Genomic DNA, 23,546 nt, shown 5'->3' with positions numbered 1-23,546 from the left:
TGATGAAAGAATTGACTGGCCTTCAAATGCTGATTTAACCTTTCCGCTGCCACACACAGTTTATTCTTGCAGTGAACTAATAACTACTCCTACAAGGGTTTGTATTTTGAAGCTGAATAAATGTTCTTTTCCTTTTGTTTTGTGCAGGTGGACACAATGTTACCATTTCATTGCAGTCTCGCACTGGCCACACTCACATGCCATCAGTGGTAGGAGTATTAGTGTTCACTCAGTTCTGGTTTTGGTTCCCCCTTTCACACTTCCTTTCTTTATCTTTTACTCCAACCTGTGTCATCGGCCTGAATAAAGACCTAAAGGTGAGTGCCTTCAGCCCCATGACATATATACCTATAGTAGATAGTTTGTTTATTGCATTTCTCAGTTTCAAATGATTGGGTTCCAGTGCCATTGTAGCAGTGAATGAGTTACAGTAAATGTATAATCACAAGTCCCCCTAAACTTAAAAGAGAAATGCATAATCCTCTTACAGACCTTATGATGCAGGATCACTCACCACTCATTAGCAACTCGTAGTAATGACAGACAGCACTGTTAATGAGATTTATTAACTCTTTCCTGCTTTGTACTCCTTTCAGAAAGGTGTTCAGTCTGTTGTGATACGTGTTTTAATGTAGCTCATTATGTTAAAGCTGTAATGTTACTGATTAAATATCTGATGCTGTAAGTATGTTGTTGGGTTGACACTACTTTACAGAGTGTTAATGGCCTTGACATCTGGAAAGTGGCATTCAGCTGGTAAATACCTCTTCATCAGTAGGCAGAGATGGTTCTTTTTTTAGATACATAATAAAATGCTTGAATGTATTTCTGGCCTTTCATATTTTCTGGAGACATAATTAATCGACTGATAATTGGTTGATCATTACTTGCCTCCCTCTGCTGCCTAAATTGACAATTTAATAATACGGACCTATGCCTGGACTCTTGCTTATGATAGACATGCATGTATGCTGAATAAACATGTTAACCACCACAGCCAGTTGATTATAAAAGCTATAGGAAAGAGTTTATTTGTTCCTTGAGTTTTTTTGGGTGTGTGTTGTGTTTTTTTTTTTTTTTGCTTTTTTGTCACAGATCTTCAGTTCTGTTTTCACTTTTGCAGATGCCTAAAGTTCAGTACAGATCAAATTGCAAGCCCTCGACATTTGCCTACCCAGCTCCACTTGAGGTACCCAAAGAAAAAGAAAAAGAGAAGGTAGGTACTGACCTAAATGTACTCTATTACTCTTTAATGTATTTGTAAATTATGCATTACATTTGTAGGATGAATTTTGTGAAAAAATGTGTGTACTCAGTACATCTAATTGTTGCAAAACTTGAATAGTTTGGGATATCTTTCATAGTGTACTTACACTTAGTGTACATAGTGTTCCACCTATTTAAAAGTCAGCAGCTACAAAAAGTGTAGCTGCTGACTTTTAATAAACAGACACTCACCTGTCCCATGGTCCAGTGATGCGGGCGCATGGAGCCTCGCTCCTCTGCAGCACCAGCATTTTAACTGTGGGTGCTCGGCTGTGGCTTCACAGCCAGGCACACTGCGCATGCGGGAGCCACGCTGCGCGTTGTGAATGGCCGGGCAATTGCAGGGAGGGGGGAGAAGGTGATCTTCCGGCGCTGTGGGAGCTGGTTGCCTGTCAAAACTGGGTACCCCCCCCCCCCCCCCCCAAAAAAAATGACATGCATGTCAGGAGGTCACCAGTACTTAAAGCGGAAGTTCCATTTTTGGGTAGAACTCCGCTTTAAAGTGTATGCACAGCCAAACTTTTATTATTTTTTTTTTTTTTTTTAATATCCTCTCTTCATTTTGAATAGAGTGGGGAGGCCCCTGTTTTTTCTACCATCCAGGACTCTGCTGGAGAGAAAATCCTAAAGAGAACACTTAGCAGATGAAAAGCTGTTTTTAATTAGTTGAGTAAGGGAAGAACCCCTACCACCTTATGATTGCTGTCTGTGTTCCCATTGTCCATTTTCCCTCAATTAAATTGTTCTTGTTATAGTACTTGGTACGATACAGTAGAGAATCTCTCTAACAGAGCCCTGGATAGCTGTAAAAAAACAAATCTTCCAATTCTTTCCTTTATCCAGTATTAAAAAAAAAGTTTGGCTGGACGTACACTTTTAATTTTGTTGTAGTCTTCAATGTCCCAATATTTAAATGGTTTTCACAAGCAATACAATGGCACCATCCATAAAACCTTCAGAAAGTAGAAGTGTAAGGGATGATATGAAGAGAGAGAGGAAAGTGGTCTTTGAAATCTTCAAGCCAGTGGTTGAAGTAGAGGTTCTGCTGATCTTGTGTTGTACAAAAAGTCCTGCAAAACTGAAGCCTTTAAATCAACTAAGTGTGTGTGTATGTATATCTATATATATAATATATATGTGTGTGTGTGTGTGTGTGTGTGTATATATGTATGTATATTCACAGTGGATATAAAATGTCAGGTTTTTGTGATGTAAAAAAATTGGACAAAGGTAAATCATTTCAGAACTTTTTCGACATTTAATGTGACCTATAAACTGTACACTGTAATGAAAAACGAACTGAAATCTTTTAGGTGGAAAGTAAAAATTAAACTAAAATAATGTTGCATAAGTGTGCGCACACCCTCTTATACCTGGGAATGTAGCTGTGTTAAGAATTAAGCAATCACATTCAAACTCATGTTAAATAGGAGTCAGTACACACCTGCCATTATTTAAAGGGCCTCTGATTAACCCCAAATAAAGTTTGGCTGTTCTGGTAGGTCTTTCCTGACTTTGTCTTAGTCGCATCGTATAGAAAAAGCCATGGACTGCAGAGAGCTTCCAAAGCATCAGAGGGATCTCACTGTTAAGATATCAGTCAGGAGAAGGGCACAAAAAAATTTCTAAGGCATTATATATGCCAAGGAACACAGTGAAGATGGTCATCAAGTGGAGAAAATAAGGCACAACCATGACATTACCAAGAACTGGAGGTCACCCCAAAATTGATGAAAATACGAGAAGAAAAAAATGGTCAGGTAGGCTGCCAAGAGACCTCCAAGCAAGATTAAAGGAGCTGCAGGAATATCTGGCAAGTACTGGCTGCGTAGTACATGTGACAACAATCTCCCATGTCCTTCATATGTCTGGGCTGTGAGGTAGAGTGGCAAGATGGAAGCCTTTTCTTACAAAGAAAAACATCCAAGCCCGGCTAAATTTTGCAAAAACAAATCCGAAGTCTCCCAAAAAAAAGTGGGGAAAATGTGTTCTGGTCTTGTGAAACCAAGGTTGAACTTTTTGGCCGTAATTTCAAAAGATATGTTTGGCACAAAATCAACACTGCTAAACACCAAAAGAACACCATACCCACAGTGAAGCATGATGGTAGCAGCATCATGCTTTGGGGCTGTTTTTCTTCAGCTGGAACAGGGGCCTTAGTCAAGGGAGAGGGAATTCTGAACAATTCCAAATACCAGTCACTATAGGCACAAATTTTCAGGCTTCTGCTAGAACGCTAAACATGAAGAGTAACTTCATATTTTAGCATGACAACGACCCAAAGGAGTGGCTTCACCAGAAGAAGATTAACGTTTTGGAATGGCCCAGCCAGAGTCCAGACCTGAATCTGATTGAAAATCTGTGGGGTGATCTGAAGAGGGCTGTGCACAGGAGATGCCCTCGAAACCTGACAGATTTGGAGTGTTTTTGCAAAGAGTGGGCAAATATTGCCGTCAAGATGTGCCATGCTGATAGACTCATACCCCAAAAGACTGAGTGCCGTAATAAAATAAAAAGGCGCTTCAACAAAGTGTTTAACCACTTCAGCCCCGGAAGATTTGGCTGCTCAATGACCAGGCCATTTTTTGCGATACGGCACTGCGTCATTTTAACTGACAATTGCGCGGTCGTGCGATGCTGTACCCAAACAAAATTGACATCCTTTTTTCCCCACAAATAGAGCTTTCTTTTGGTGGTACTTGATCACCTCCTGCGTTTTTTTTTTTTTTTTTTTTTTTTTTTTTTTTTTTTTTTTTTTGCGCGCTGTAAAAAAAAGAAGAGCGACAATTTTGAAAAAAACACATCTTTTACTTTTTGCTATAATAAATATCCCAAATTTTTTTTTTTTTTTTTAAACACATTTTTTCCTCAGTTTAGGCCAGTATGTATTCTTCTACCTATTTTTGGTAAAAAAAAAATCGCAGTAAGCATATATTGATTGGTTTGCGCAAAAGTTGTAGCGTCTACAAAATAGGGGATAGATTTATGGCATTTTTATTATTATTTTATTTATTTATTTATTTTTACTAGTAATGGTGGTGATCAGTGTTTTTTTTTGATCAGGACTGCGATATTGCGGTGGACAAATCGGACACTTTTGACACATTTTTGGGACCAGTGACAATTATACAGCGATCAGTGCTATAAAAATGCACTGATTACTGTATAAATGTCACTGGGAGGGAAGGGGTTAACACTAGGGGGCAATCAAGGCGGTTAACGGTGTTCCCTAGGTGTTTTCTAACTGTGGGGGGGGGGGAGGGATGGGACTGACTAGGAGGGGAGAGAGATCGATGTTCATACTTAGTATGAAAACACGACCTGTCTCCTCTCCCCTGAGAGAACCGGAATCTGTGTGTTTACTCTGTTACGAGCGATCGTGGGTGCCTGACAGTCATCTGCCCGCAGGACACTCGCATCGGCTCCGGTGACGCGTATGCCCCCTGGTGGTCAAAAGGTGAACTAACGTAGTTTCGCCCAGGGGAGCCAAACTGCCGCAGTACAGCTGCGGCGGCTGGTCGGGAAGGGGGTTAAGTTATTTTTACTTCCACCTAAAAGATTTCAGTTTTTTGTTCAACTGAGTTATACAGTTTATAGGTCACATTAAAGGTGGAAAAAGTTCTGAAATGATTTATCTTTGTCTCATTTTTTTACATCGCAGAAATCTGACATTTTAACAGGGGTGTGTAGACTTTTTATATCCTGTGTATGTGTGTATATACCGTATATATTCAAGTATAAGCCGAGATTTTCAGCCCTTTTTTTTAGGCTGAAAGTGCCCCCTGTGTTAGCACAGCTGGAGCACGGTTAGCCCCTGGTCTTATGAAATTAGGCTGATGCTGATCCCAAGTCTATACCTATGTGTTTGGCTAGATTTTTGGAGCAAATTTTCTTTACAATTTAAATTTTGACCTTAAGTGTACAAACCTTTTTTCTTGATTTAATGTATATCCTCAAACCGTTCTAGATTGACAGATGCAGAGATGCGGTGTTGTGATGATCCATGTTCCTTATAACCTATATAAAGCATGAGGTTGTTTTAGAGATTAATATAGGCTGGCAAACATGTCATAATTCACATCAAATGCCAGATAGCACCAGACCTTAAAGTACAAGGAGGTATTTACAAATTATATTTTACTTGTTGAACATGCATTATTTCTGGGATTATAGAAAGAAAACCTTTTTATCACCCAAGTTTCTAAAATCTTCTTGAGGTAACTTAATAGGAAAATATGACCCTGTATTGAATGTATATGGGGTCCCCTTTGGTAGTAAAAAGCAGAGCAACATTTTGAGGTTAGCGTGCCTTTTAATGCTATTTTCCCATCTACCCTTAGGTATCCACTGCCGTCCTGTCCATAACAGCTAAAGCAAAGAAGAAGGAGAAAGAAAAGGAAAAGAAAGAGGAGGAAAAAATGGAAGTGGTATGTTTTTTCAGCAGTGTATCCTAATGCACTACATGGCAAACTAAGTCTCTGTGCATCTTATTGACTGCATTATGCTGGTCACAGTGCCCTCAGAAGCCTAATCTGTGTACAATAATACATACACATAGGGTTTCATAATAAAGATTTTGACCCAGTAGGATTTTCACATAGCTTGAACTACATGGAATCAGCAGAAATTTAACATGATAGCGGTGGTTATAGGTTGAGGGATTTTTCTTGTACCCATGAACAGGGCTGCTGATAGGGGAGGTACAAGCAGCCCTCCCATACCGGGCCTCCTTGTGTTAGAAGGGAATGGGGAGCCCAGGCAACTTCTGTGCAGTCCTCTGCCAACAGAGTATAGACTGTCAGTTATTTTTGCTTCAGTCTGTGAATGTTGGTGAACAGGAGCAAGTTCCTGTTAAAATAGCATGCCTGGTGTAAATAAAAACACCACACAGTTTTTGACTAGTCTTTTATGTTAAAAAAAAAAATTAAAATAAAATAAATGTCCCCAAAGTAAATCCGTTGTCAATCACAAGGAATGGCGCTCACTGACCTGCATGCAAAAGAAAAATCCTGTGACAAGACCTCTCCATTGCTTTTCTTGGGTGTCCTTTCCCCTTTGTTTACTTTAGCAGCGGGGTAAGCAGCGCGTCCGTCGGCGAGAGCCAAGCGATGGATCAGTTATGTCGGGGGGCAGCTTTTTTTTTTTTTTCTTTATTCCTTTTGTGCCCCCAACCAATCCCCCCCCAAATCTCTTCCCTTCATTTTTCCTGGCCTGCCAAGCTGCATGTTTAGATAAGCGTCTAGTATAGATTTTTGAAAGGACCTCGTGCCTTATAATTTTTTTTTTTTTTTTTTGCGGTGAGAAACCCCCCCCCCCCCATCCCAAATCCATACCAGACCCAAAGTGCTTAGGTAGGTAGGCGGCCCTGCTCTTGGTCTGTTGTAGGCACCAAGGCATTATTATTAGTGCTAATGTATGTGACACTGCCACTGATTATCTCAGTATAGGTTAATTTTAATCCAAATCTTCCTATATGTTCCAGGATGAAACTGAGAAAAAAGAGGAGAAAAAGAAGGAGCCAGAGCCAAACTTTCAGTTACTGGAAAACCCAGCTCGGGTAATGCCAGCTCAGCTCAAAGTTCTTACTATGCCAGAGAGCTCCCGTTACCAACCTTTTAAGCCTGTAAGTACAACCAAATTATTTTGAGTAATCCATATATGCTGATGAAAGATTGATACCTAAACTGAGGCAAAAAAAAACCAAGAAACTTTCATAAGGGTATTCAAGAGACATGTAAGACATGGGGTGCTCCCCCCTTTTCCCGTGACAGTGGGCTGGGGTTGTTCTTCCACACATTTTAAATCATAGCGGCTGTGCAGAGCCCTGCCTGAACAGCCACATCATTCACAGGGATCTGTGAAACAATAAATTACAAGTCCCGTTCTCCACCATGGAAGACGTCTTGTAGTTCTCAATAGACTACGAGTGCCCCTGAAAAGTGCACTCGTCCATTCACTCTTCCTCCAGATTTGTAACTGAAAACCCGAATGGAGGTACTGGCAGAAAGCTGGAGGGAGAGTGTGCAGGAGCCGGACACTGCAACCCACGATCCTTTAATTGCAAATACAATACTTTCAGGGCTCCTGAATGGGGAAAAATTAAATAAATGTACGTTTGTTTTTTCAGAAAAAATATTTTCATCCATTTTTTCCTTAAGTGCCGGTTCACACAGGGGCGACTTGTCAGCATGTTGCGCAAGTCTCGCTCTATTCAGTACAATGGAACCGTTCTAATAGGAGCGACTCAAGTTGCTCCGACTTATAAAAAGGTTCCTGTACTACTTTGGGGCGACTTCGGAGCAGCTTGCATTGACTTGACTATTAAAGAAGTTGTTTGCAAGCGATGCTGAAGTTGCACTATGCAGGGCGCCTTCTGAGTCGGACGACTTTGAAGCCGCCCCAATGTGAGCCGGTGTCTTGTCGAATACAGTCCCCTATCATATAGTGTCTGCCCTGTACTGCGCAGGCGCAGTACGGTGGACAAATGAGGCGCCGAAAGTCTCCGAAGTTTAACAGCTGATCATCAGCTGTACACGGCGCCTGCGCTTTTATTCTCACCCTATGTCCAGGTTCATTCCCTACTATCCAAGTGGACATAGAGTTAGAAGCGTGGCGAGCCCGCGAGGGGCCCTCTTACAAAGCCATCGCCTAAGCGCCGTGTACAGCTGATGGTCAGCTGATCAACTTCGGACACTTTCGGTATCTCCTTCTGCTCCGTACTGCGCAAGTGCAGTACGGGGCGGACACTATGCGATAGGAGGACAGTTCTAGTCAGAACACCGGCACTAAAAGTAAACTTGGCCTTTAAGCTGCCATTGTTATCCACCAACGGAAAATGCAATGCTTCGTGGTTTTGCTTTTCCAATGGCTTCAGTATTAGGAAATCGTGTGTAAATAGAACCACAGAGTTGAAGACGGGTTGGAAAAACTCTGGTAGATGCTGGCTGTGTTGTAAAGTCAAATATGCTGATAGTAATGCCCCCTTTTTATAAGTACCGTTTGTGTAAATATTATCAGATATGCAAATTAGAGTGTATTGCATGCCTGTTTTACATTTGGTTTACGACAAAAGCTGGTACAGTGAGGGAAAAAAGTATTTGATCCCCTGCAGATTTTGTATGTTTGCCCACTGCCAAAGAAATTATCATTCTATAATTTTAATGGTAGGTTTATTTTAACAGTGAGAGACAGAATAACTACACAGATATCCAAAAAAAAAATTTAAAACATTTTATAAATTGATTTGCATTTTAATGAGTGAAATAAGTATTTGACCCCTTCGCAAAACATGACTTAGTACTTTGTGGCAAAATCCTTGTTGGCAATCAGAGGTCAGACGTTTCTTGTAGTTGGCCACCACGTTTGCACACATCCCAAGAGGGATTTTGTCCCACTCCTCTCTGCAGATTGTCTCCAAGTCCATAAGGTTTCGAGGCTGACGTTTGGTCCCTCAAACCTTTAGCTCCCCCTACATATTTTCTATGCAATTAAGGTCTGGAGACTGGCTAGGTCATTTTCAATGCCCTAGCTGAGGGAAGGAGGTTCTCACCCAAGATTTGACGATACATGGCCCCGTCCATCGTCTCTTTTGATGCGATGAGGTTGTCCCGTCCCCTTAACAGAAAAACGCCCCCAAAGCATAATTTTTCCACCTCCATGTTTGACAGTGGGGAATGGTGTTCTTGGGGTCAAAAGCAGCATTCCTCCTCCTCCAAACACAGTGAGTTGAGTTGATGCCAAAAAGCTTGATTTTGGTCTCCTCTGACCACAACGCTTTCACCCAGTTCTCCTCTGAATCATTCAGATGTTTATTAGCAAACTTCAGATGGCCTGTACATGTGCTTTCTTGACCTTGTGGGCGCTGCAGGATTTCAGTCCTTCACAGCGTAGTATGTTACCAATTTACTTTGGGGGCTATGGTCTTGGTGACTATGGTCCCAGCTGCCTTGAGATCATTGATCAGATTCTCCTGTGTAGTCCTGGGCTGATTCCTCACTATTCTCATGATCATTGAAACTCCACGAGGTGAAATCTTGCATGGAGCCCCAGACCAAGGGAGATTGACTGTTATTTTGTGTTTCTTACATTAGTGAATAATCGCACCAACTGTTGGCACGCTCTCTCCAAGCTGCTTGGCAATGGCCTTGTAGCCCATTCCAGCCTTGTGTAGGTCTACAATCTTGTTCCTGACATCCTTGGACAGTTCTTTGGTCTTTGCCATGGTGGAGAGATTGGAGTCTGATTGATTGCTTCTGTGGACTGGTGTCTTTTATACAGGTAACAAGCTGAGATTAGGAGCACTCCCTTTAAGAGAGTGCTCCTAATCTCAGCTCCTTACCTGTATAGAAGACACCTGGGAGCCACAAATTTTGCTGGTTGATAGGGGATCAAATACTTATTTCACTCATTCAAATGCAAATCAATTTATAACTTTTTTGAAATGCATTTTTCTGGATATTTGTGTAGTTATTCTTTCTCTCGCTGTTAAAAGAAACTTACCATTAAAATTATAGAATGATCATTTTTTTTGTCAGTGGGCAAACGTACAAAATCGGCAGGGGATCAAATACTTTTTTCCCTCACTGTAAGCACGTTATGGCTTACCAGCAGTGCAAATTTAGAGGCCTCTTACCTGTCAGTGAGTGGTCACTGTAAAGGTGCCTACAGAATCTTCCGCTATGGGCCAATTCACATGAATGCTCTAGTGATTTTTATTATAAAGAGCACCCCAACGCACCTGCAATGTAGCACACAGCAATGTGCAGTAAGAGTCTGCTGTGTACTGTGGTGTGCCAGTAAAACTTGATGCAGGAACAATTTTAGGCAGCCCATTCCAATGAATAGACTGACTTGACGCCAATGTACATTAACATGTGGCATAACACGTATTAACAATGCTGCAACAGACTGCCCTGGTGTGAATGGGCCATAAGACTAGATATCTAGTAAAGCCAACGCAAGCTGTGTATAGCAATAGTAAAAAGAATCTACCAAGCCAAGCCTACTGTTGCCACTTTTGTTAATTTTTTTTTTTTAAGTCGGTAAGTATTTTGTCAAAAGTGAGAATGGGTTTACTAACCACCAGGCTAGTTTGGTTAAAGAAACTGCCACTTATTAAAGCTGAACTCTGGCCAAAAACAATATTGGACATGTGCGCTGTAAAAATTAATGATCACTGAAGAAGTGCGTGCCATGTGTAGACTGCACTGTTCTGTAAAACTTACATTTATTCACCCCACAGTATAGTAAGTGCCAAACATCCCACACTGAGATTTACACTTCCACCCACAGTACTGCTTGCTCTGATAGCAGGTCACTCGCTTTTCCACTGAGAAAAGGTGTTCTGTGATTGGAGGAAGGGTGATTGTGACATTAATTTTTCACTATGCCCAGAACTTTATTCTATATGGATATATTTTGGCAATCCCCTGCGCTTACACAATAAATGCTAATATGTAAACTTATCAGATATAATTGCTATATATAATCCAACAGTAACTAAAAATATGTAAAACAATATTTTTGTAAAAAAAAGGTCTCTAAAACTTTATAAACATCTCAAAAACACTTTAAATCCAGAGTTTGTGTGCATCAGACATGTCCACTTTGTGTGTCTCAAACACAGTCAAAATGCTCCCAGTGCTACAATCTACTGAAACTTGATTTGTGACTCTTGCCCATTCTTCAGTTGCTTCAGTGTGAAACACACTTTTGTGCCCCTTAGGAGATTCACTCAAGTATCACTGACCTGCGATTAAGAAAATTGCTTGTGTGTTCCTTGTTTTACCCTTTTAAAACTCCTCTGTGCCCCGTTGCTTTTTAAAGAAGTTCATTAATGCATGCATGCAAAAAAAGGCAAAAGGAGACTGCATGGTGTAAAAAAAACTGCTTTTTAATAAAACTTGTATATGGTGGTGCTATAAACAGTACTAATCTATACTGCTTCTATACACCCTGCTTTCCCATTCCACTGAGAGCCGGTATGTTACATGTATGGTGCGTGCCAATGTCACAAAATCCCACCCATGCAGAGTGACGGAAATCACATTATCAAACTAGATCAGAAGACCTGTCCATAATTGGTTTGAAAAAAAATAAGTGGAGTTGCTATTTTTCTTGATTGTAGGCCTCCTACAAATATTTTTGCAAATACATTGTGTACAAATATCAGAGGTGACAGGTAAGGATCCGCTGGCATCTTTGGCCCTTGATAACGCCTATGTTCATAATGCTACTGTAAGGAAAACACTGGAGGAGATGAACAGTTAAGGGACACACAGTTGCTGTTCAGGAAAAAAAAAAAATCTGATGCTCTACTTAGATTTGCTGAAGATCACCTGTGTATTCCACAGCTCTAATGTCAGTGTTCCATGGAGATGGGATTTTGTGGCAAATGTGTAGTGTTTGTTTGGTGTGGTTAATACATGAGTGGATCGTATGTTAAATTTATAAGCCATGTGTTGGTGGTGATGTAGGTATCTTGTGCTTCAACTAATAAGATAAAATGCTGCAAACAGGGCTTTAGCTGTATTTTTGCTGACATGTCATGATTTTTCAGCTCTTGGTTTATTTTAGCAACTTGTAACACTAAGGCATAGTATTGTTATGCCTGTTGTCATTTTTTTAAACAGTCATGAATAATCTGTGGTGTGTTTTGTGGTTAATCGCATTTATATCTACATCTGCCTATTGCATTAGTGTTCAAGTGAGTAGTCTTGTAAAATGCGCTTTGCTGAACATCTTCTCTTTTAACAGCTCTCAAATGGTGGCATAATAATCCTTAGAGACACTAGTGAGGAGGAAGAACAGCTAGTGGAGCCTGTTGCTGCTCATGGTCCCAAAATCGAAGAGGAAGAGCAGGAACCAGAGCCTCCAGAGCCATTTGAATACATTGATGACTAAAAGTAAGTGATGGCTAAAATTCTACTACATATTACTAATGCAAGTGCAAATATTTTATAGTGACTAGGTTCTTTAGTAAAGCTGAAATTTAACCTGGATATATTTTGTCTTCCTTGGTCCCCCTACCCCCAACAACTTGCAAAATAAATTCTTAAATTTAAACCTTTGTTCTCATTACATACCTCATTTTAGACCCAGTGACGCCATCATGGTTGGTTGGAGGATTCAGCGGGGTGCTGTACATAGCTTCGTAAAAACCTCACTGCACTCTGACTCAGTACTCCTGTAGTCATAATGCCAACAGTGGGTTTGCAAGGAGTTAGGCAAATTTCGAAATGCCTTTAATGGGTGGATGTCAGTCTTGAGGAGTGGAAGTTCCTAGGTAGTTCTGTTAAGTAATACCCACATGTGATGCTATGGCTCCGTGATTAAAATGACTAAAATCCAATGAAGGAAAGGGGCTTGCCAGAGACTGGCTGGGAATGAAGGGGCTAGCTGATGCTGTGCAGCCTCCATTTAGGAAATAAGGTGGGCTTTGTCTTCCTGGAGCTTCTAATGCAGTGTAGGATGTATTACATTTTTTTGCTACTCTTCTTAGGTGACCTCCTCTTGCTCTTATTTCTTCTCTCTCTATCTTTCTCTCTGAGATAATAATCCACTTGGATAATTCTTCTATTAAGGTTCCCACTTCACCATAGCCTGTGGGGCTTTCAATGCAGCTCCTGGATTGGTTGGTTCCTTGGCAGAGCCTTGGGACACCATGCCTGGAACTGGTCAGATGGAAGATAAGTCTCTGGCCTATATTGTTGCGTTCATGCACTGGGTCCTACTGTTAGTGTCTCCCTTTGCACGTGCAATGAGTGGGGTTAGCCACAGGGTGCTTTACAGGTCCAAGGCTGAGATCTGACTGCAGCACAGTCGTGTCATTAAAGACTCCTGTGGACATGGAGGCAAAGTTAAGATGGGGTCCCTATTGCTCCTTCTTACTGAATCTCCTTTGTTATGTACAGGATGGAAGCCTAGGGTGCCCTCAATCCCTAGTACTACCCACTCCCCCAATTCTCTAGTGTGTGTGGTAGCCACTAACCCACCCTTCCTGTGGTTGCAGCGGTGACCCAGATGTGCTGGGCTTAATATAAGTTTTGGCCCCATTATTTATACTAGTGCACCTGTAGTGATGTCACTGCACTTGCACACTTTCCCTGAGTGGTGTCTAGTGCACCTGCGCAAACTGGATATGCTTTGTGACTGTTCAGCCTAAGTCTGTAATGCGCCTCCTTGTTTTCAAGGAGGATACTGTGGCTGCATGCCCTGCCTTTGCCTCTTTCCAGGGGGGGACTCTGATCAGGCAACATCTCCTGTATCTGTCCTGTGGGCCTGATATTGCAGCTGTTACTTCACTACCTGGGCTAATGGAGCCTACAAGGCACCAAGGCATCCTTCCTCCCTTTAAATTTTCACAAGCATGGCAAATCTAAAGTGCAGAGAAAATGGTTATATAGACTTGCTAGCTAGGGCTCAGTTTTTAGCTTCATTGGGGGTGGTAGTTCATCCATTCAGGGCCCTAGTACCCTTTCCTCTGATGGTTGCCTCTTCTTTGACTTCTGGCCTTCCTTTGACCTTTCTGCTGGCTCATCAGCTTTACCAGGTTCCTCTTTTCTATCTAGAGAAGAATTGTTTGCCACAACATCAGATTTCATGGGCATTTGCCCTTGATCCAGACACGTTGCCTGAGGAGGAAGTGGCAGTTGAGGATAATTCCTTTGCTTGTGAGGAATTAGATTGGGGCAGTATGCTTGAATCTGAGATTTCAGCCAAGTTGAAGTATAACATAGCTACAGTTAATGACGCTGTACTCTCTAGTTTAGCATTGGAGTAGTCTTGAGTCTGCTCACCCCATGTTTCCATTATGGGGTCCCTAAGATATCTAAACCAGCCAAGACTTTCCCAGCCCACTTGCTAGTATCCCTTTGAGGAACATTTTCTGCATAAGTGTCTAGTTTCTGTGGTTGATAACCTTGATGGCCTTGCCAAGCAACCTGTGGTCTAAGCACATAGCCTAAAACCATTCTTACATATGCTTCCGTCCACAGTCAGACCTGTTACCTATGGGTTTACAGTATTGAGTGCGTGGCTTGGCAGATACTTTGTCAAATCTCCAGCAATAGCCTGCTATCCATGCACATGTGCTGGATCTTCTGGCTTAAATCCTGGTTAGCTGAGCTCCCATGCAAGTGGGTTTGAGTGGTTACCCTTTTGAAGGCGAACGCCTATTGGACCAAATAAGTAAGCCTGGAAGAGTAAATCAAGGGGATCACAGGGAATAAGAGTGCTCTCCTCTCCCAGAAGAAGGCCCTACCAGTAGAACTGATTTTAGGAAGGGTTCCTTTTGTCCCCTTTCAGTATTGCAAAGCTAAGTAAGAAGACATGGTCCTCCCAAACCAGCTAAGGCTGGTTCCAAGGCTTCATCTCAGTGATGGGGTGCACCCACACCTAAAAGCAAGGGTATGTCTGTTGGTCTTCTGATACCAGAACATCTCAAGTGCTGGGTCCAGAGTGTCATCTCCAGGGGCTACAAACTGGAATATAGTTGGAGGAGCCTGGTCCAATCTGGCTTTGAAGAGACTCAACTTGTTCCTACAGATTCAAAAGTTCTGCATGGAATCTGCCAGATCAGTTATTAATTCACCTTTTCCGTTGGATTTTCTGGACTCAATAGACACCTGGGATGCTTCCTTACACATTCCCATCTCATTGACACTACCTGCGTTTTGAAGCCGTGGTCCTGAAGGACATGCCTTTTAGACTTGGACATCCTTACCCTCTTGAAGGCTAGAAAGCCGGTCTCTTGCAAAGTCTACCATCTCACCTGGAATGCCAATTTTGCTTGGTGTGAGTCCTAGAACGTACTCCCTGAACCATACAGCTCTCTGTTTTTGACCACCTTTTGATATTACCTTATTTAACCTGAATTTACTTGTAAGATGGCTTTTCTTGTTGCTATCACCCCTGCCTGTAGGGTCCATGTTCTTAGTGTTACACAAGGGCAAGGTTGTCATGAGGCCCGAGATCATTCCAAAGGTGATAGAAAAATGGAAAATGTGTCGGCACCAATTCATAGATCCCTAACCATCAAATCAAGAACTAATCTATCCCAGCTGCTATATATACAAACACTTAATGGTGTATATATAGATAGTGCAACCAGAACAATGTCCTCCCTTAAGTCTTGCTTCAGACCATACAATGGAAATTTCTCTTGACCGTCCAGAAGTCGCAGCTACTGCCTTTTTTAGGAACTTGGGTTTTTGTCTGTGCTTCATGAGGGTTACCTTAGGGGTCTCCCTGCTTCTCTCTTCTCCATTGCTAGACAGATCAAAGAGGTTATCGTTGGGGCCTATAGTCTGAAAGATAGGGTTTTTCTCTTCCCTGTTGAGGCACATTTTGCCAGATCTGCTGTTATCTCATGAGTTTTTTTAGCACTGTCAGTGTAGCTTGAAGTGCTCTGGGGTCTCAGCTCACAGTCTACAATGATCATAGTACAGGCAACCACACTAAGCATCCATTTCCACTAGTGTGTCTTGTCATGTGACTTTGGACACAGTCGCATGACAAGTCACAGCCCATTGATTTCAATGGCACCCGTTCTCATCTATGCGACTTTGAAAAGATACCTGCAATGCTTTGATGCGACTTTGATCCAGAGAGTGTAAAGTTTGATCAAAGTCACACCCTAGCCTTAGGCTACTTTTCCACTAGTACGACTCCAAAGCTGTGCGATTTAGAGTGCGACTTTGAGTGCAGCTTTGATCCAACTTTACACTCTGGATCAAAGTCACATCAAAAGTTGCATGAAAGTAGTTCAGGCACCTTTTCAAATTCGCTGATTTGGTTTTGATGAGGCGCATAGATGGGAACATTTGCCTTTGAAATCAATGGGCTGTGACTTGTCATGCCACTTTGTGTCCAAAGTGTCATGACAAGTCGCACTAGTAGAAATGGACCTTCAACTCATTACTCACATGTAGCTCCCTCAGCTGGGCTTGTGCCACACCATGCACACCATGCACACAGTGCACATCACAGTGCCATGCAGAAACAACCAAGTGGTTCTACACTGTAGAAAATCTGCAGCATGTTACATTGTAATCTATCTTACAGAAAGCCTAACCCCCTCCCCAGGAGAAACTGATAGCCAAAACAAGGCTATGAAGACAGGAGGAGATCTGAGAAGGAGGGATCGGGGTGGAGCTGGGCAGGTCTAGGCATGTCTGTATAAAAAGGAGAGGAGGGATGGGGGTGGGGCAAGACGGGGGAGGTTAGAATGAACAGTAGGCATGCCTGTGTAGAAGAGAAGGACAACGTTTTCGGGAAGCAAGGCAGAATTCAGAAATAAGGAAGTAAGGTTGTCCTTGAAGAACACGAAGAAGCTGATTGTCTGGCTTTGATTAGACTTTCTAAGCTTGGCAATCAGCTATACGGAAAATGAATAATGTCAAAGATAAAGATATTTTACATATAATTAATAGAAAAAATTTCATTTTTGACTGGACTTCAACTTTAAGGAGATTTGGAGGAGGAAATTTAGATAGGGGTTATCCAGGGTTTAAATAAGAATTTTATTTAGGTTCTGTCATCTGCATGTAACAGCTGCAACTAATTTCAATGTAGCGTAATAGTTAATTGTATTCATTGATGACCAATGACCATTATGAAGTATGTAACTTGACATTATGACCATATGGCTGTACAGTTCTGGGACCTTTTCCTGTCAAACTGGCAGAGGGAATGCACACGGTTGGGAAGCATTGTAAGGAATGCTGATGTAAAGTTCTGCACTGCATTCCTAAAACTTCATCTATGCTGTTGATGTGTTTTTCCAACGTGTTTTTAAACCTGCGTTTTTGCATGCAGTTTTCATGCGTTTTGCTCTACCCCCCCCCCCCCCTTAAACACTGAATAGCCAGCCGCCTCGTCCTTAACCGCTTCAGTCATGGAAAATTTTACCCCCTTCCTGACCAGAGCATTTTTTGTGATTCGGCACTGCGTCACCTTAACTGACAATTGCGCAGTCGTGCGACGCTGTACCCAAACAAAATTGACATCCTTTTTTCCCCACAAATAGAGCTTTCTTTTGGTGCTATTTGATCACCTCTGTGGTTTCTTATTTTTTGCGCAATAAACAAAAAAAGAGCGACAACTTTGGGAAAAAAAAAAAGCAATATTTTTTACTTTTTTCTATAATAAATATCCCCCAAAAATATATAAAAAAAACTAATTTCTTTCTCAGTTTAGGCCAATATGTATTCTTCTACATATTTTTGGTAAAAAAATCATAAGTGTATATTGATTGGTTTACGCAAAATAGGGTCTAGATTTATGGCATTTTTATTATAAATAATTTTTTATTAGTAATGGCGGTGATCTGCGATTTTTATCAGAACTGCGACATTGTGGCAGACAGATCGGACACTTTTGACACTATTTTGGGACCATTGACATTTATACAGCGATCAGAGCTAAAAATAGCCACTGATTACCGTGTAAATGTCACTGGCAGGGAAGGGGTTAAACGCTAGGGGCGATCAAGGGGTTAAATGTGTTCCCTCAGTGTGTTCTAACTGTAGGGGGAATGGGCTCACTAGGACATGACAGAGATCACTGCTCCCAATGACGGGGTGAAGTAGATCCCTGTCATGTCACTAGGCAGAACAGGGAAATGCCTTGTTTGCATTTCCTCGTTCTGCGTCTCCTCGTCGCGATCACGGGCCACCGGTGGACATTGAGTCCACGGGCACACACCCACTAGCCCAGGATGTACAGGTACGCCCTTTTGCGCACCCATGCCATTCTGCCGATGTACATCAGCGTGCGCCAGTTGGAAAGCGGTTAACAATCGATGTGCTATTACACGTGCAACACAATCTGCTGTTGGAAAAAGTCCCTGACCCTTTCCAAAAATGCACCAGATGAAAAACGCATAGCTGTGAATGTGTACCATGAGAAACCTTGTTAAATGGACTGTAGTGCATTTCTGCAAACTGCAAAACGCACTAAAAATGCATAGGTGTGAACCTAGGGCTACGCTGCCTTGCCAGTGTTGGCCAGGCACAAGAATCTTTTTAAAAAATTGATTTTGTAGCACTGCGGTGTCCTACAGCTATGCAGTCTTTTTGTTTTTTTGGGTCTGGCATGTTCATTTCTGTAGTGCAACGTGTCTACAGTTAATCTGCGATTAATGCCAAGTTTCCCAAGCTACCTCTTTATAAAATATATGTTATGCATTATTAACCACTTGACCACTGGGCATTTAAACCCCCTTAATAACCAGACCAATTTTCAGCTTTTGGTGCGCTCACATTTTGAATGACAATTACTCAGTCATGCAACACTGTATCTATATGAAATTTTTGTCCTTTTTTTCACACAAATAGAGCTTTATTTTGGTGGTATTTAATCACCGCTGGATTCTTTATTTTTTGCGCTATAAAAGAAAAAAGACTGAAAAATCTGTAAAAAAAAATGAATTTTTCTTAGTTTCTGTTATAAAATTTTGCAAATTAGTAATTTTTCTTCATATATTTTGGCCAAAATTTATACCGCTACATATCTTTGGTACAAATAACCCAAATCGGTGGATATTATTTGGTCTTTGTAAAAGTTATAGAGTCCAAAAGCTATGGTGCCAATATCTGAAAATTGATCACACCTGAAGTACTGACAGCCTATATATTTCTTGAGACCCTAACATGCCAGAAAAGTACAAATACCCCCCAAATGACCCCTTTTTGGAAAGAAGACATTCCAAGGTATTTAGAAAGATGCATGGTGAGTTTTTTGAAGTTGTCATTGCAAAATCAAGTTTGTTTTTTTTTTTGTTTTTTTTTTTTTTACTTTTTTTTTTTTTTTTTACTTTTTTTTTTTTCACAAAATTGTCATATTAGCAGGTTATTTCTCACACACCGCATATGCATACCACAAATTACACCCCAAAACACATTCTGCTATTACTCCTGAGTATGGCGATACCACGTGTGAGACTTTTACACAGCGTGGCCACATACAGGGGCCCAACATGCAGGGGAGCACCTTCAGGCATTCTGGATCACCCAGGCCAATTCTGACATTTCTCTCCTACATGTAAAAATCATCATTTATTAGCTAGAAAATTACATAGACCCCAAAACATTATATATGTTTTTTTTAGCAAAGACCCTAGAGAATACAATGGCGGTTATTGCAACTTTTTATCTCGCACGGTATTTGCGCAGCAATTTTTTTAATGCGTTTTTTTGGAAAAAAAAATGTTTTGTGCTTAAAAAAAAACAAAACAGTAAAGTTAGCCCAATGTTTTTGCATAATATGAAAGATGAAGTTACGCCGAGTAAATAGATACCCAACATGTCACCTTTCAAAATTGCACGCGCTTGTGGAATGGCGTCAAACTTCGCTACTCAAAAATCCCCATAGGCGACACTTTAAAAAAATTTTTTTTATTGTTCATTTTACTTTATTTATTTTAGTTTGATGCTTTTTTCAAAAAAAAAAAAAAAAAAAAAATTTGACCTCTTTTATTCCTATTACAAGGAATGTAAACATCCCTTGTAATAGGAATATGGCATGACAGGTCCTCTTTACAGTGAGATATGGGGTCAATAAGACCCCACATCTCACCTCTAGGCTCGGAAGCCTGAAATAAAAAAAAAGATCCTGGCTTTGATCGTAGCGGTGAGGCGGTAGAAGCACCGGAGGGTGGCGGGAGGGGGGGACGTCCCCTCTCGCCTCCCGTAAGAACGATCAAGCATTGGAACAGCCGCTATGATTGTTCTTATGGTGTAGGGAATCGCCGGCTAAAAAAGCTGATATCTGAATGATGCCTGTAGCTGCAGGCATCATTCAGATATCCCCACACAAAGTTAAGAACATCGTATGACAGACGGCGGGCGGGAAGTGGTTAAAATGCTTTTTTTTTTTTTTTTTTTTTTTAACACAAAGTTGTCCATTTATACAATATTTCTAACACATAGCATGTACATACCAAAAATGACACCCCAAAATAGATTCTCCTACTCCTCCTGAGTAAGGCAATACCACAGTGTGAGACTTCCACAGCCTGGCCACATACAGGGGCCGAGTATGGCTGAGCATGGCAGGGTATGGCCGAGCATGGCAGGGTATGGCTGGGTATCACCGAGTATTGCAGAGTATGGCTGGGTATGGCAGGGCATGGCGGGCTATTTCAGAGTGTGGCGGGCTATTTCAGAGTGTGGCGGGCTATTTCAGAGTGTGGCGGGCTATTTCAGAGTGTGGCGGGCTATTTCAGAGTATTGCACATTATTCTGGGGCATTGCAGAGTATTGCACATTATTCTGGGGCATTGCAGAGTATTGCACATTATTCTGGGGCATTGCAGAGTATTGCAGGGCATTGCAGAGCATTAGGGATGGCTGAGCATGAATAGATGGGTGGATGTCACTGGTTAGCGCTGTGGGCACTGCACATACAGCCCACAGCGCTGCTGCCATCCATCCATCCCCCTCTCCGCTCACAGTGTACACAGGAGGGGAGGAGAGGAACCGGCGTCATGAGATGATGCCGGTTTGTTTACATGTGATCGCTGCGTCATTTGACGGAGCGATCACATGGTAAACGGCCACGATCAGCGGCCATTTACCGGGATCCGTGATGCGCCGGTTCCTCTGGACCCGGCGGTCACGGATGTGTTCAGGTGCGCGCCCCAGAGGGGAACTCTGGGAAGACGTCATATGGCGTGATCCCAGAGTTAAGCAACCGCCCTGCTGCCGTCATTCGGCTATGGGCCAGTTGTAAAGTGGTTAATAAGCTTATTCAATTCCTTAAGAACAGTGATGTGCCCCCAGTAAGAAATCCACTTTGAAGTGGTAGACAAATGCAGCCAGTGTAGTCTTATATACACACATAGGTCGAATTCCAAACACATTTTTGTATGTTTTATAATCTGATGATTGGTTTGACCAACCAAGCCTTCAATTTGACCTCCTGTTGCTACAGAAAAGAATTTTCGTGGCCCAGGGTTATCCTTAACTTTCCAGGATTTTTTCTGAATTCTTTCTGAATTTGACTCATGTATAGCTGGCCTTAGATTAGTTCAATTTTCTTGCACAACTTTCCTTTAAATTTACCTTAAAGTGGATGTAAACCCAATGTTATCCTTCATATCATCATATTTCTACTGCCATAGGGGTTATCTATAAGGATATACATGCTTCCTGCATGTATCTTTACCTGTCAAATGTCTCCCCTCTGTCTGTTATGAGACCCGAAAAACTGCAGATTCTGTGGGTGGGTCTGTTGTCTGGAGCTCGGTGGGTGGAGTCCTGATGTCAGTAGACTCCCCGCCCACCTCTACACTCCCCTTGTCAATATGCATTTTCTCCTGTCTATTTCTTACACTGAACTTCTGCTATGATCTCTAACATCCAGTGAAAAGACAGGAAAGTAACCACATGACTTCAGCATGCCAAATCATGCTGAGGTGTGGAACAGCCAATCCTTGCAGAGCTGCTGAAGAAAGGAGTGGGGGTGGGAATTAAAAAACAATGCATGTCTTAGGCTAGTGCACGAGATATGTAAATCACCTGTCACTCACAGCAAGGGGGAGGATTTGACAAAGTTTTTCTCAGTTTGTCAAGATTTATCTCACTGAACAATAAAAGGGGATTGCTCAGAGATGGATTAACTCTGTGTGGCAAGACTGGGCTCAAATGATAGGAAATCTTATACTCTACAGTATGATATATTAAAAAAAAATAATTCAGGTTTACATCCACTTTAAACTATGTAGTGCAGGGGGCCTGCATAATTGGATACTATTGATAGTTGTTTTTTACTTTTGACCTCATATTATATGGTTTTTGGTGTAAGTCAAAATGAGAATTGAACAAGAGAACAATGTATGGCCAGCCTTAGTTACTAAACCCTCCAGCTGTTTTTAACCGTTGTTAGTTAAGCCACTGATGGGACAAAAAGCACAGAATTTATTTTTGGTGGTGATTTAATAAAATTGTTGTGGCACATGGCAGTGTGTGTCTTTCAAACCTTTTGCTACCATAACTAGCACTGCTTCCAAGGGTTGAACTAATAGTCTTCTAGGCCGGTTTGGGAATCTTGGCCAATTTCAGAGAAGTTTGTTCTTATGAGTTACCTTTAACATTTAAATCCAAGATAACCCATTTGTTTGCTATTATTTGAAATAGGAATGTGTGAACAAAAAGCTCTTCTAAAGTAAGAGTGAAGAGTTGAAGCAAAAATGCAATGTTTTATTTCATGTATGCACTATAAGTAATTTATATGAACATGCTATATTTACCATTGTTGTAGTTCACTGAAGTTACTATATCATATTTTTTTTTGTAGGCTTCTTGTGGATTAATGTATGGTGATAGAATAAGTGCCACTACCAGGAACACCTTCAGGGCTGCATGTTGACTGTCATGCTTTTCTGTTCTTCTCCTAATGTAGAGGAGCCATGGATCCAATGTTACTGTCTGGAGTGCTCGGTTTTAAAATAAAATTCAGAAAACTCTGCTGTTTTGAGTGTTTCATTTTCAGAACATATATACAGATATGAGCTGTTTTATGAGGTAATCCGTTTTCTGTAAAGGTGAAATGGAATCCTGCCGGTGGTAACAAGGGGTTGAGCTAAGGACAAGCTAATGTGATTGATGACAAAATGTGCTGTTATATAATGACAAAAAAAGATGGGGGGTGGCATAACCAGTGTACATTACACAAATCCTTTTATGGCATTAAAATGTGGTAGGGATAGCTGCAAACCACTTAGTCAACTACTCTCCTTTTGAAACTTTTCTTCAAACCCAGGTCTGATTGGAAAATATATTGTATAACAGGTGTTAAGCGTTGGAGATTTGGAGAAGTGGTGACTGTTTTGTAGATACGATTGTTGGCAAAAGAGATTTCCACAGATGGAAATAGGGTGAGGTCAGAAAAGCCTATAGTTGATTTGACATTAAGGGAGAAAGTATAGCCAATGCTCTTTTGGTCATAATTCACCTGTGGGTTACAGGAATGCACTTAGTTTTGCATTGCTTGACCCAGATTCAGACTGTGGTGGGCTAAAGTCCGCTGTCAGCTGACATCATCACAGAGCTGATCCAGGCTGTACAGGGATCCCAACAATAATGTCAGGATCCGCCCAGATGCTTGACCAGCAGTTTGCTCAGCCTCTCAACATCCTGTTGATAGTCTTCTTTAAAGTGGACTTTGCACTATGAGCAAGGTGTGCATATTAGCCACTTATTAGAGCCATTTAAAAAAAACAGAAGTTGGCAGACAGGGCTTTTAAACACAGTCTCAGCTGCTATAGCAGCCAAGACTGT

At 41.5% G+C, this 23,546-nt stretch overlaps 1 protein-coding gene across 1 annotated transcript in view; it reads left to right on the top strand.

The window, feature by feature from the left end:
* Positions 1 to 22,732, top strand: part of PSMD1 (proteasome 26S subunit, non-ATPase 1) — a 139,198-nt gene extending 116,466 nt beyond the window's left edge. The window contains exons 20-25 of the mRNA XM_073626518.1: positions 148 to 317; positions 1,124 to 1,216; positions 5,607 to 5,693; positions 6,749 to 6,889; positions 12,022 to 12,170; positions 22,564 to 22,732. Of these exons, the coding sequence (XP_073482619.1) occupies positions 148 to 317; positions 1,124 to 1,216; positions 5,607 to 5,693; positions 6,749 to 6,889; positions 12,022 to 12,168 (638 nt within the window). The 3' untranslated portion in view covers positions 12,169 to 12,170; positions 22,564 to 22,732. The remainder of the gene's footprint in view (positions 1 to 147; positions 318 to 1,123; positions 1,217 to 5,606; positions 5,694 to 6,748; positions 6,890 to 12,021; positions 12,171 to 22,563) is intronic.
* The last annotated feature ends 814 nt before the right edge of the window (positions 22,733 to 23,546 follow it).

Source organism: Aquarana catesbeiana, linkage group LG04 (assembly GCF_042186555.1).
Source record: "Aquarana catesbeiana isolate 2022-GZ linkage group LG04, ASM4218655v1, whole genome shotgun sequence".
Lineage (NCBI taxonomy): Eukaryota > Metazoa > Chordata > Amphibia > Anura > Ranidae > Aquarana > Aquarana catesbeiana.
This window is presented reverse-complemented; position numbering and strand designations above follow the sequence as displayed.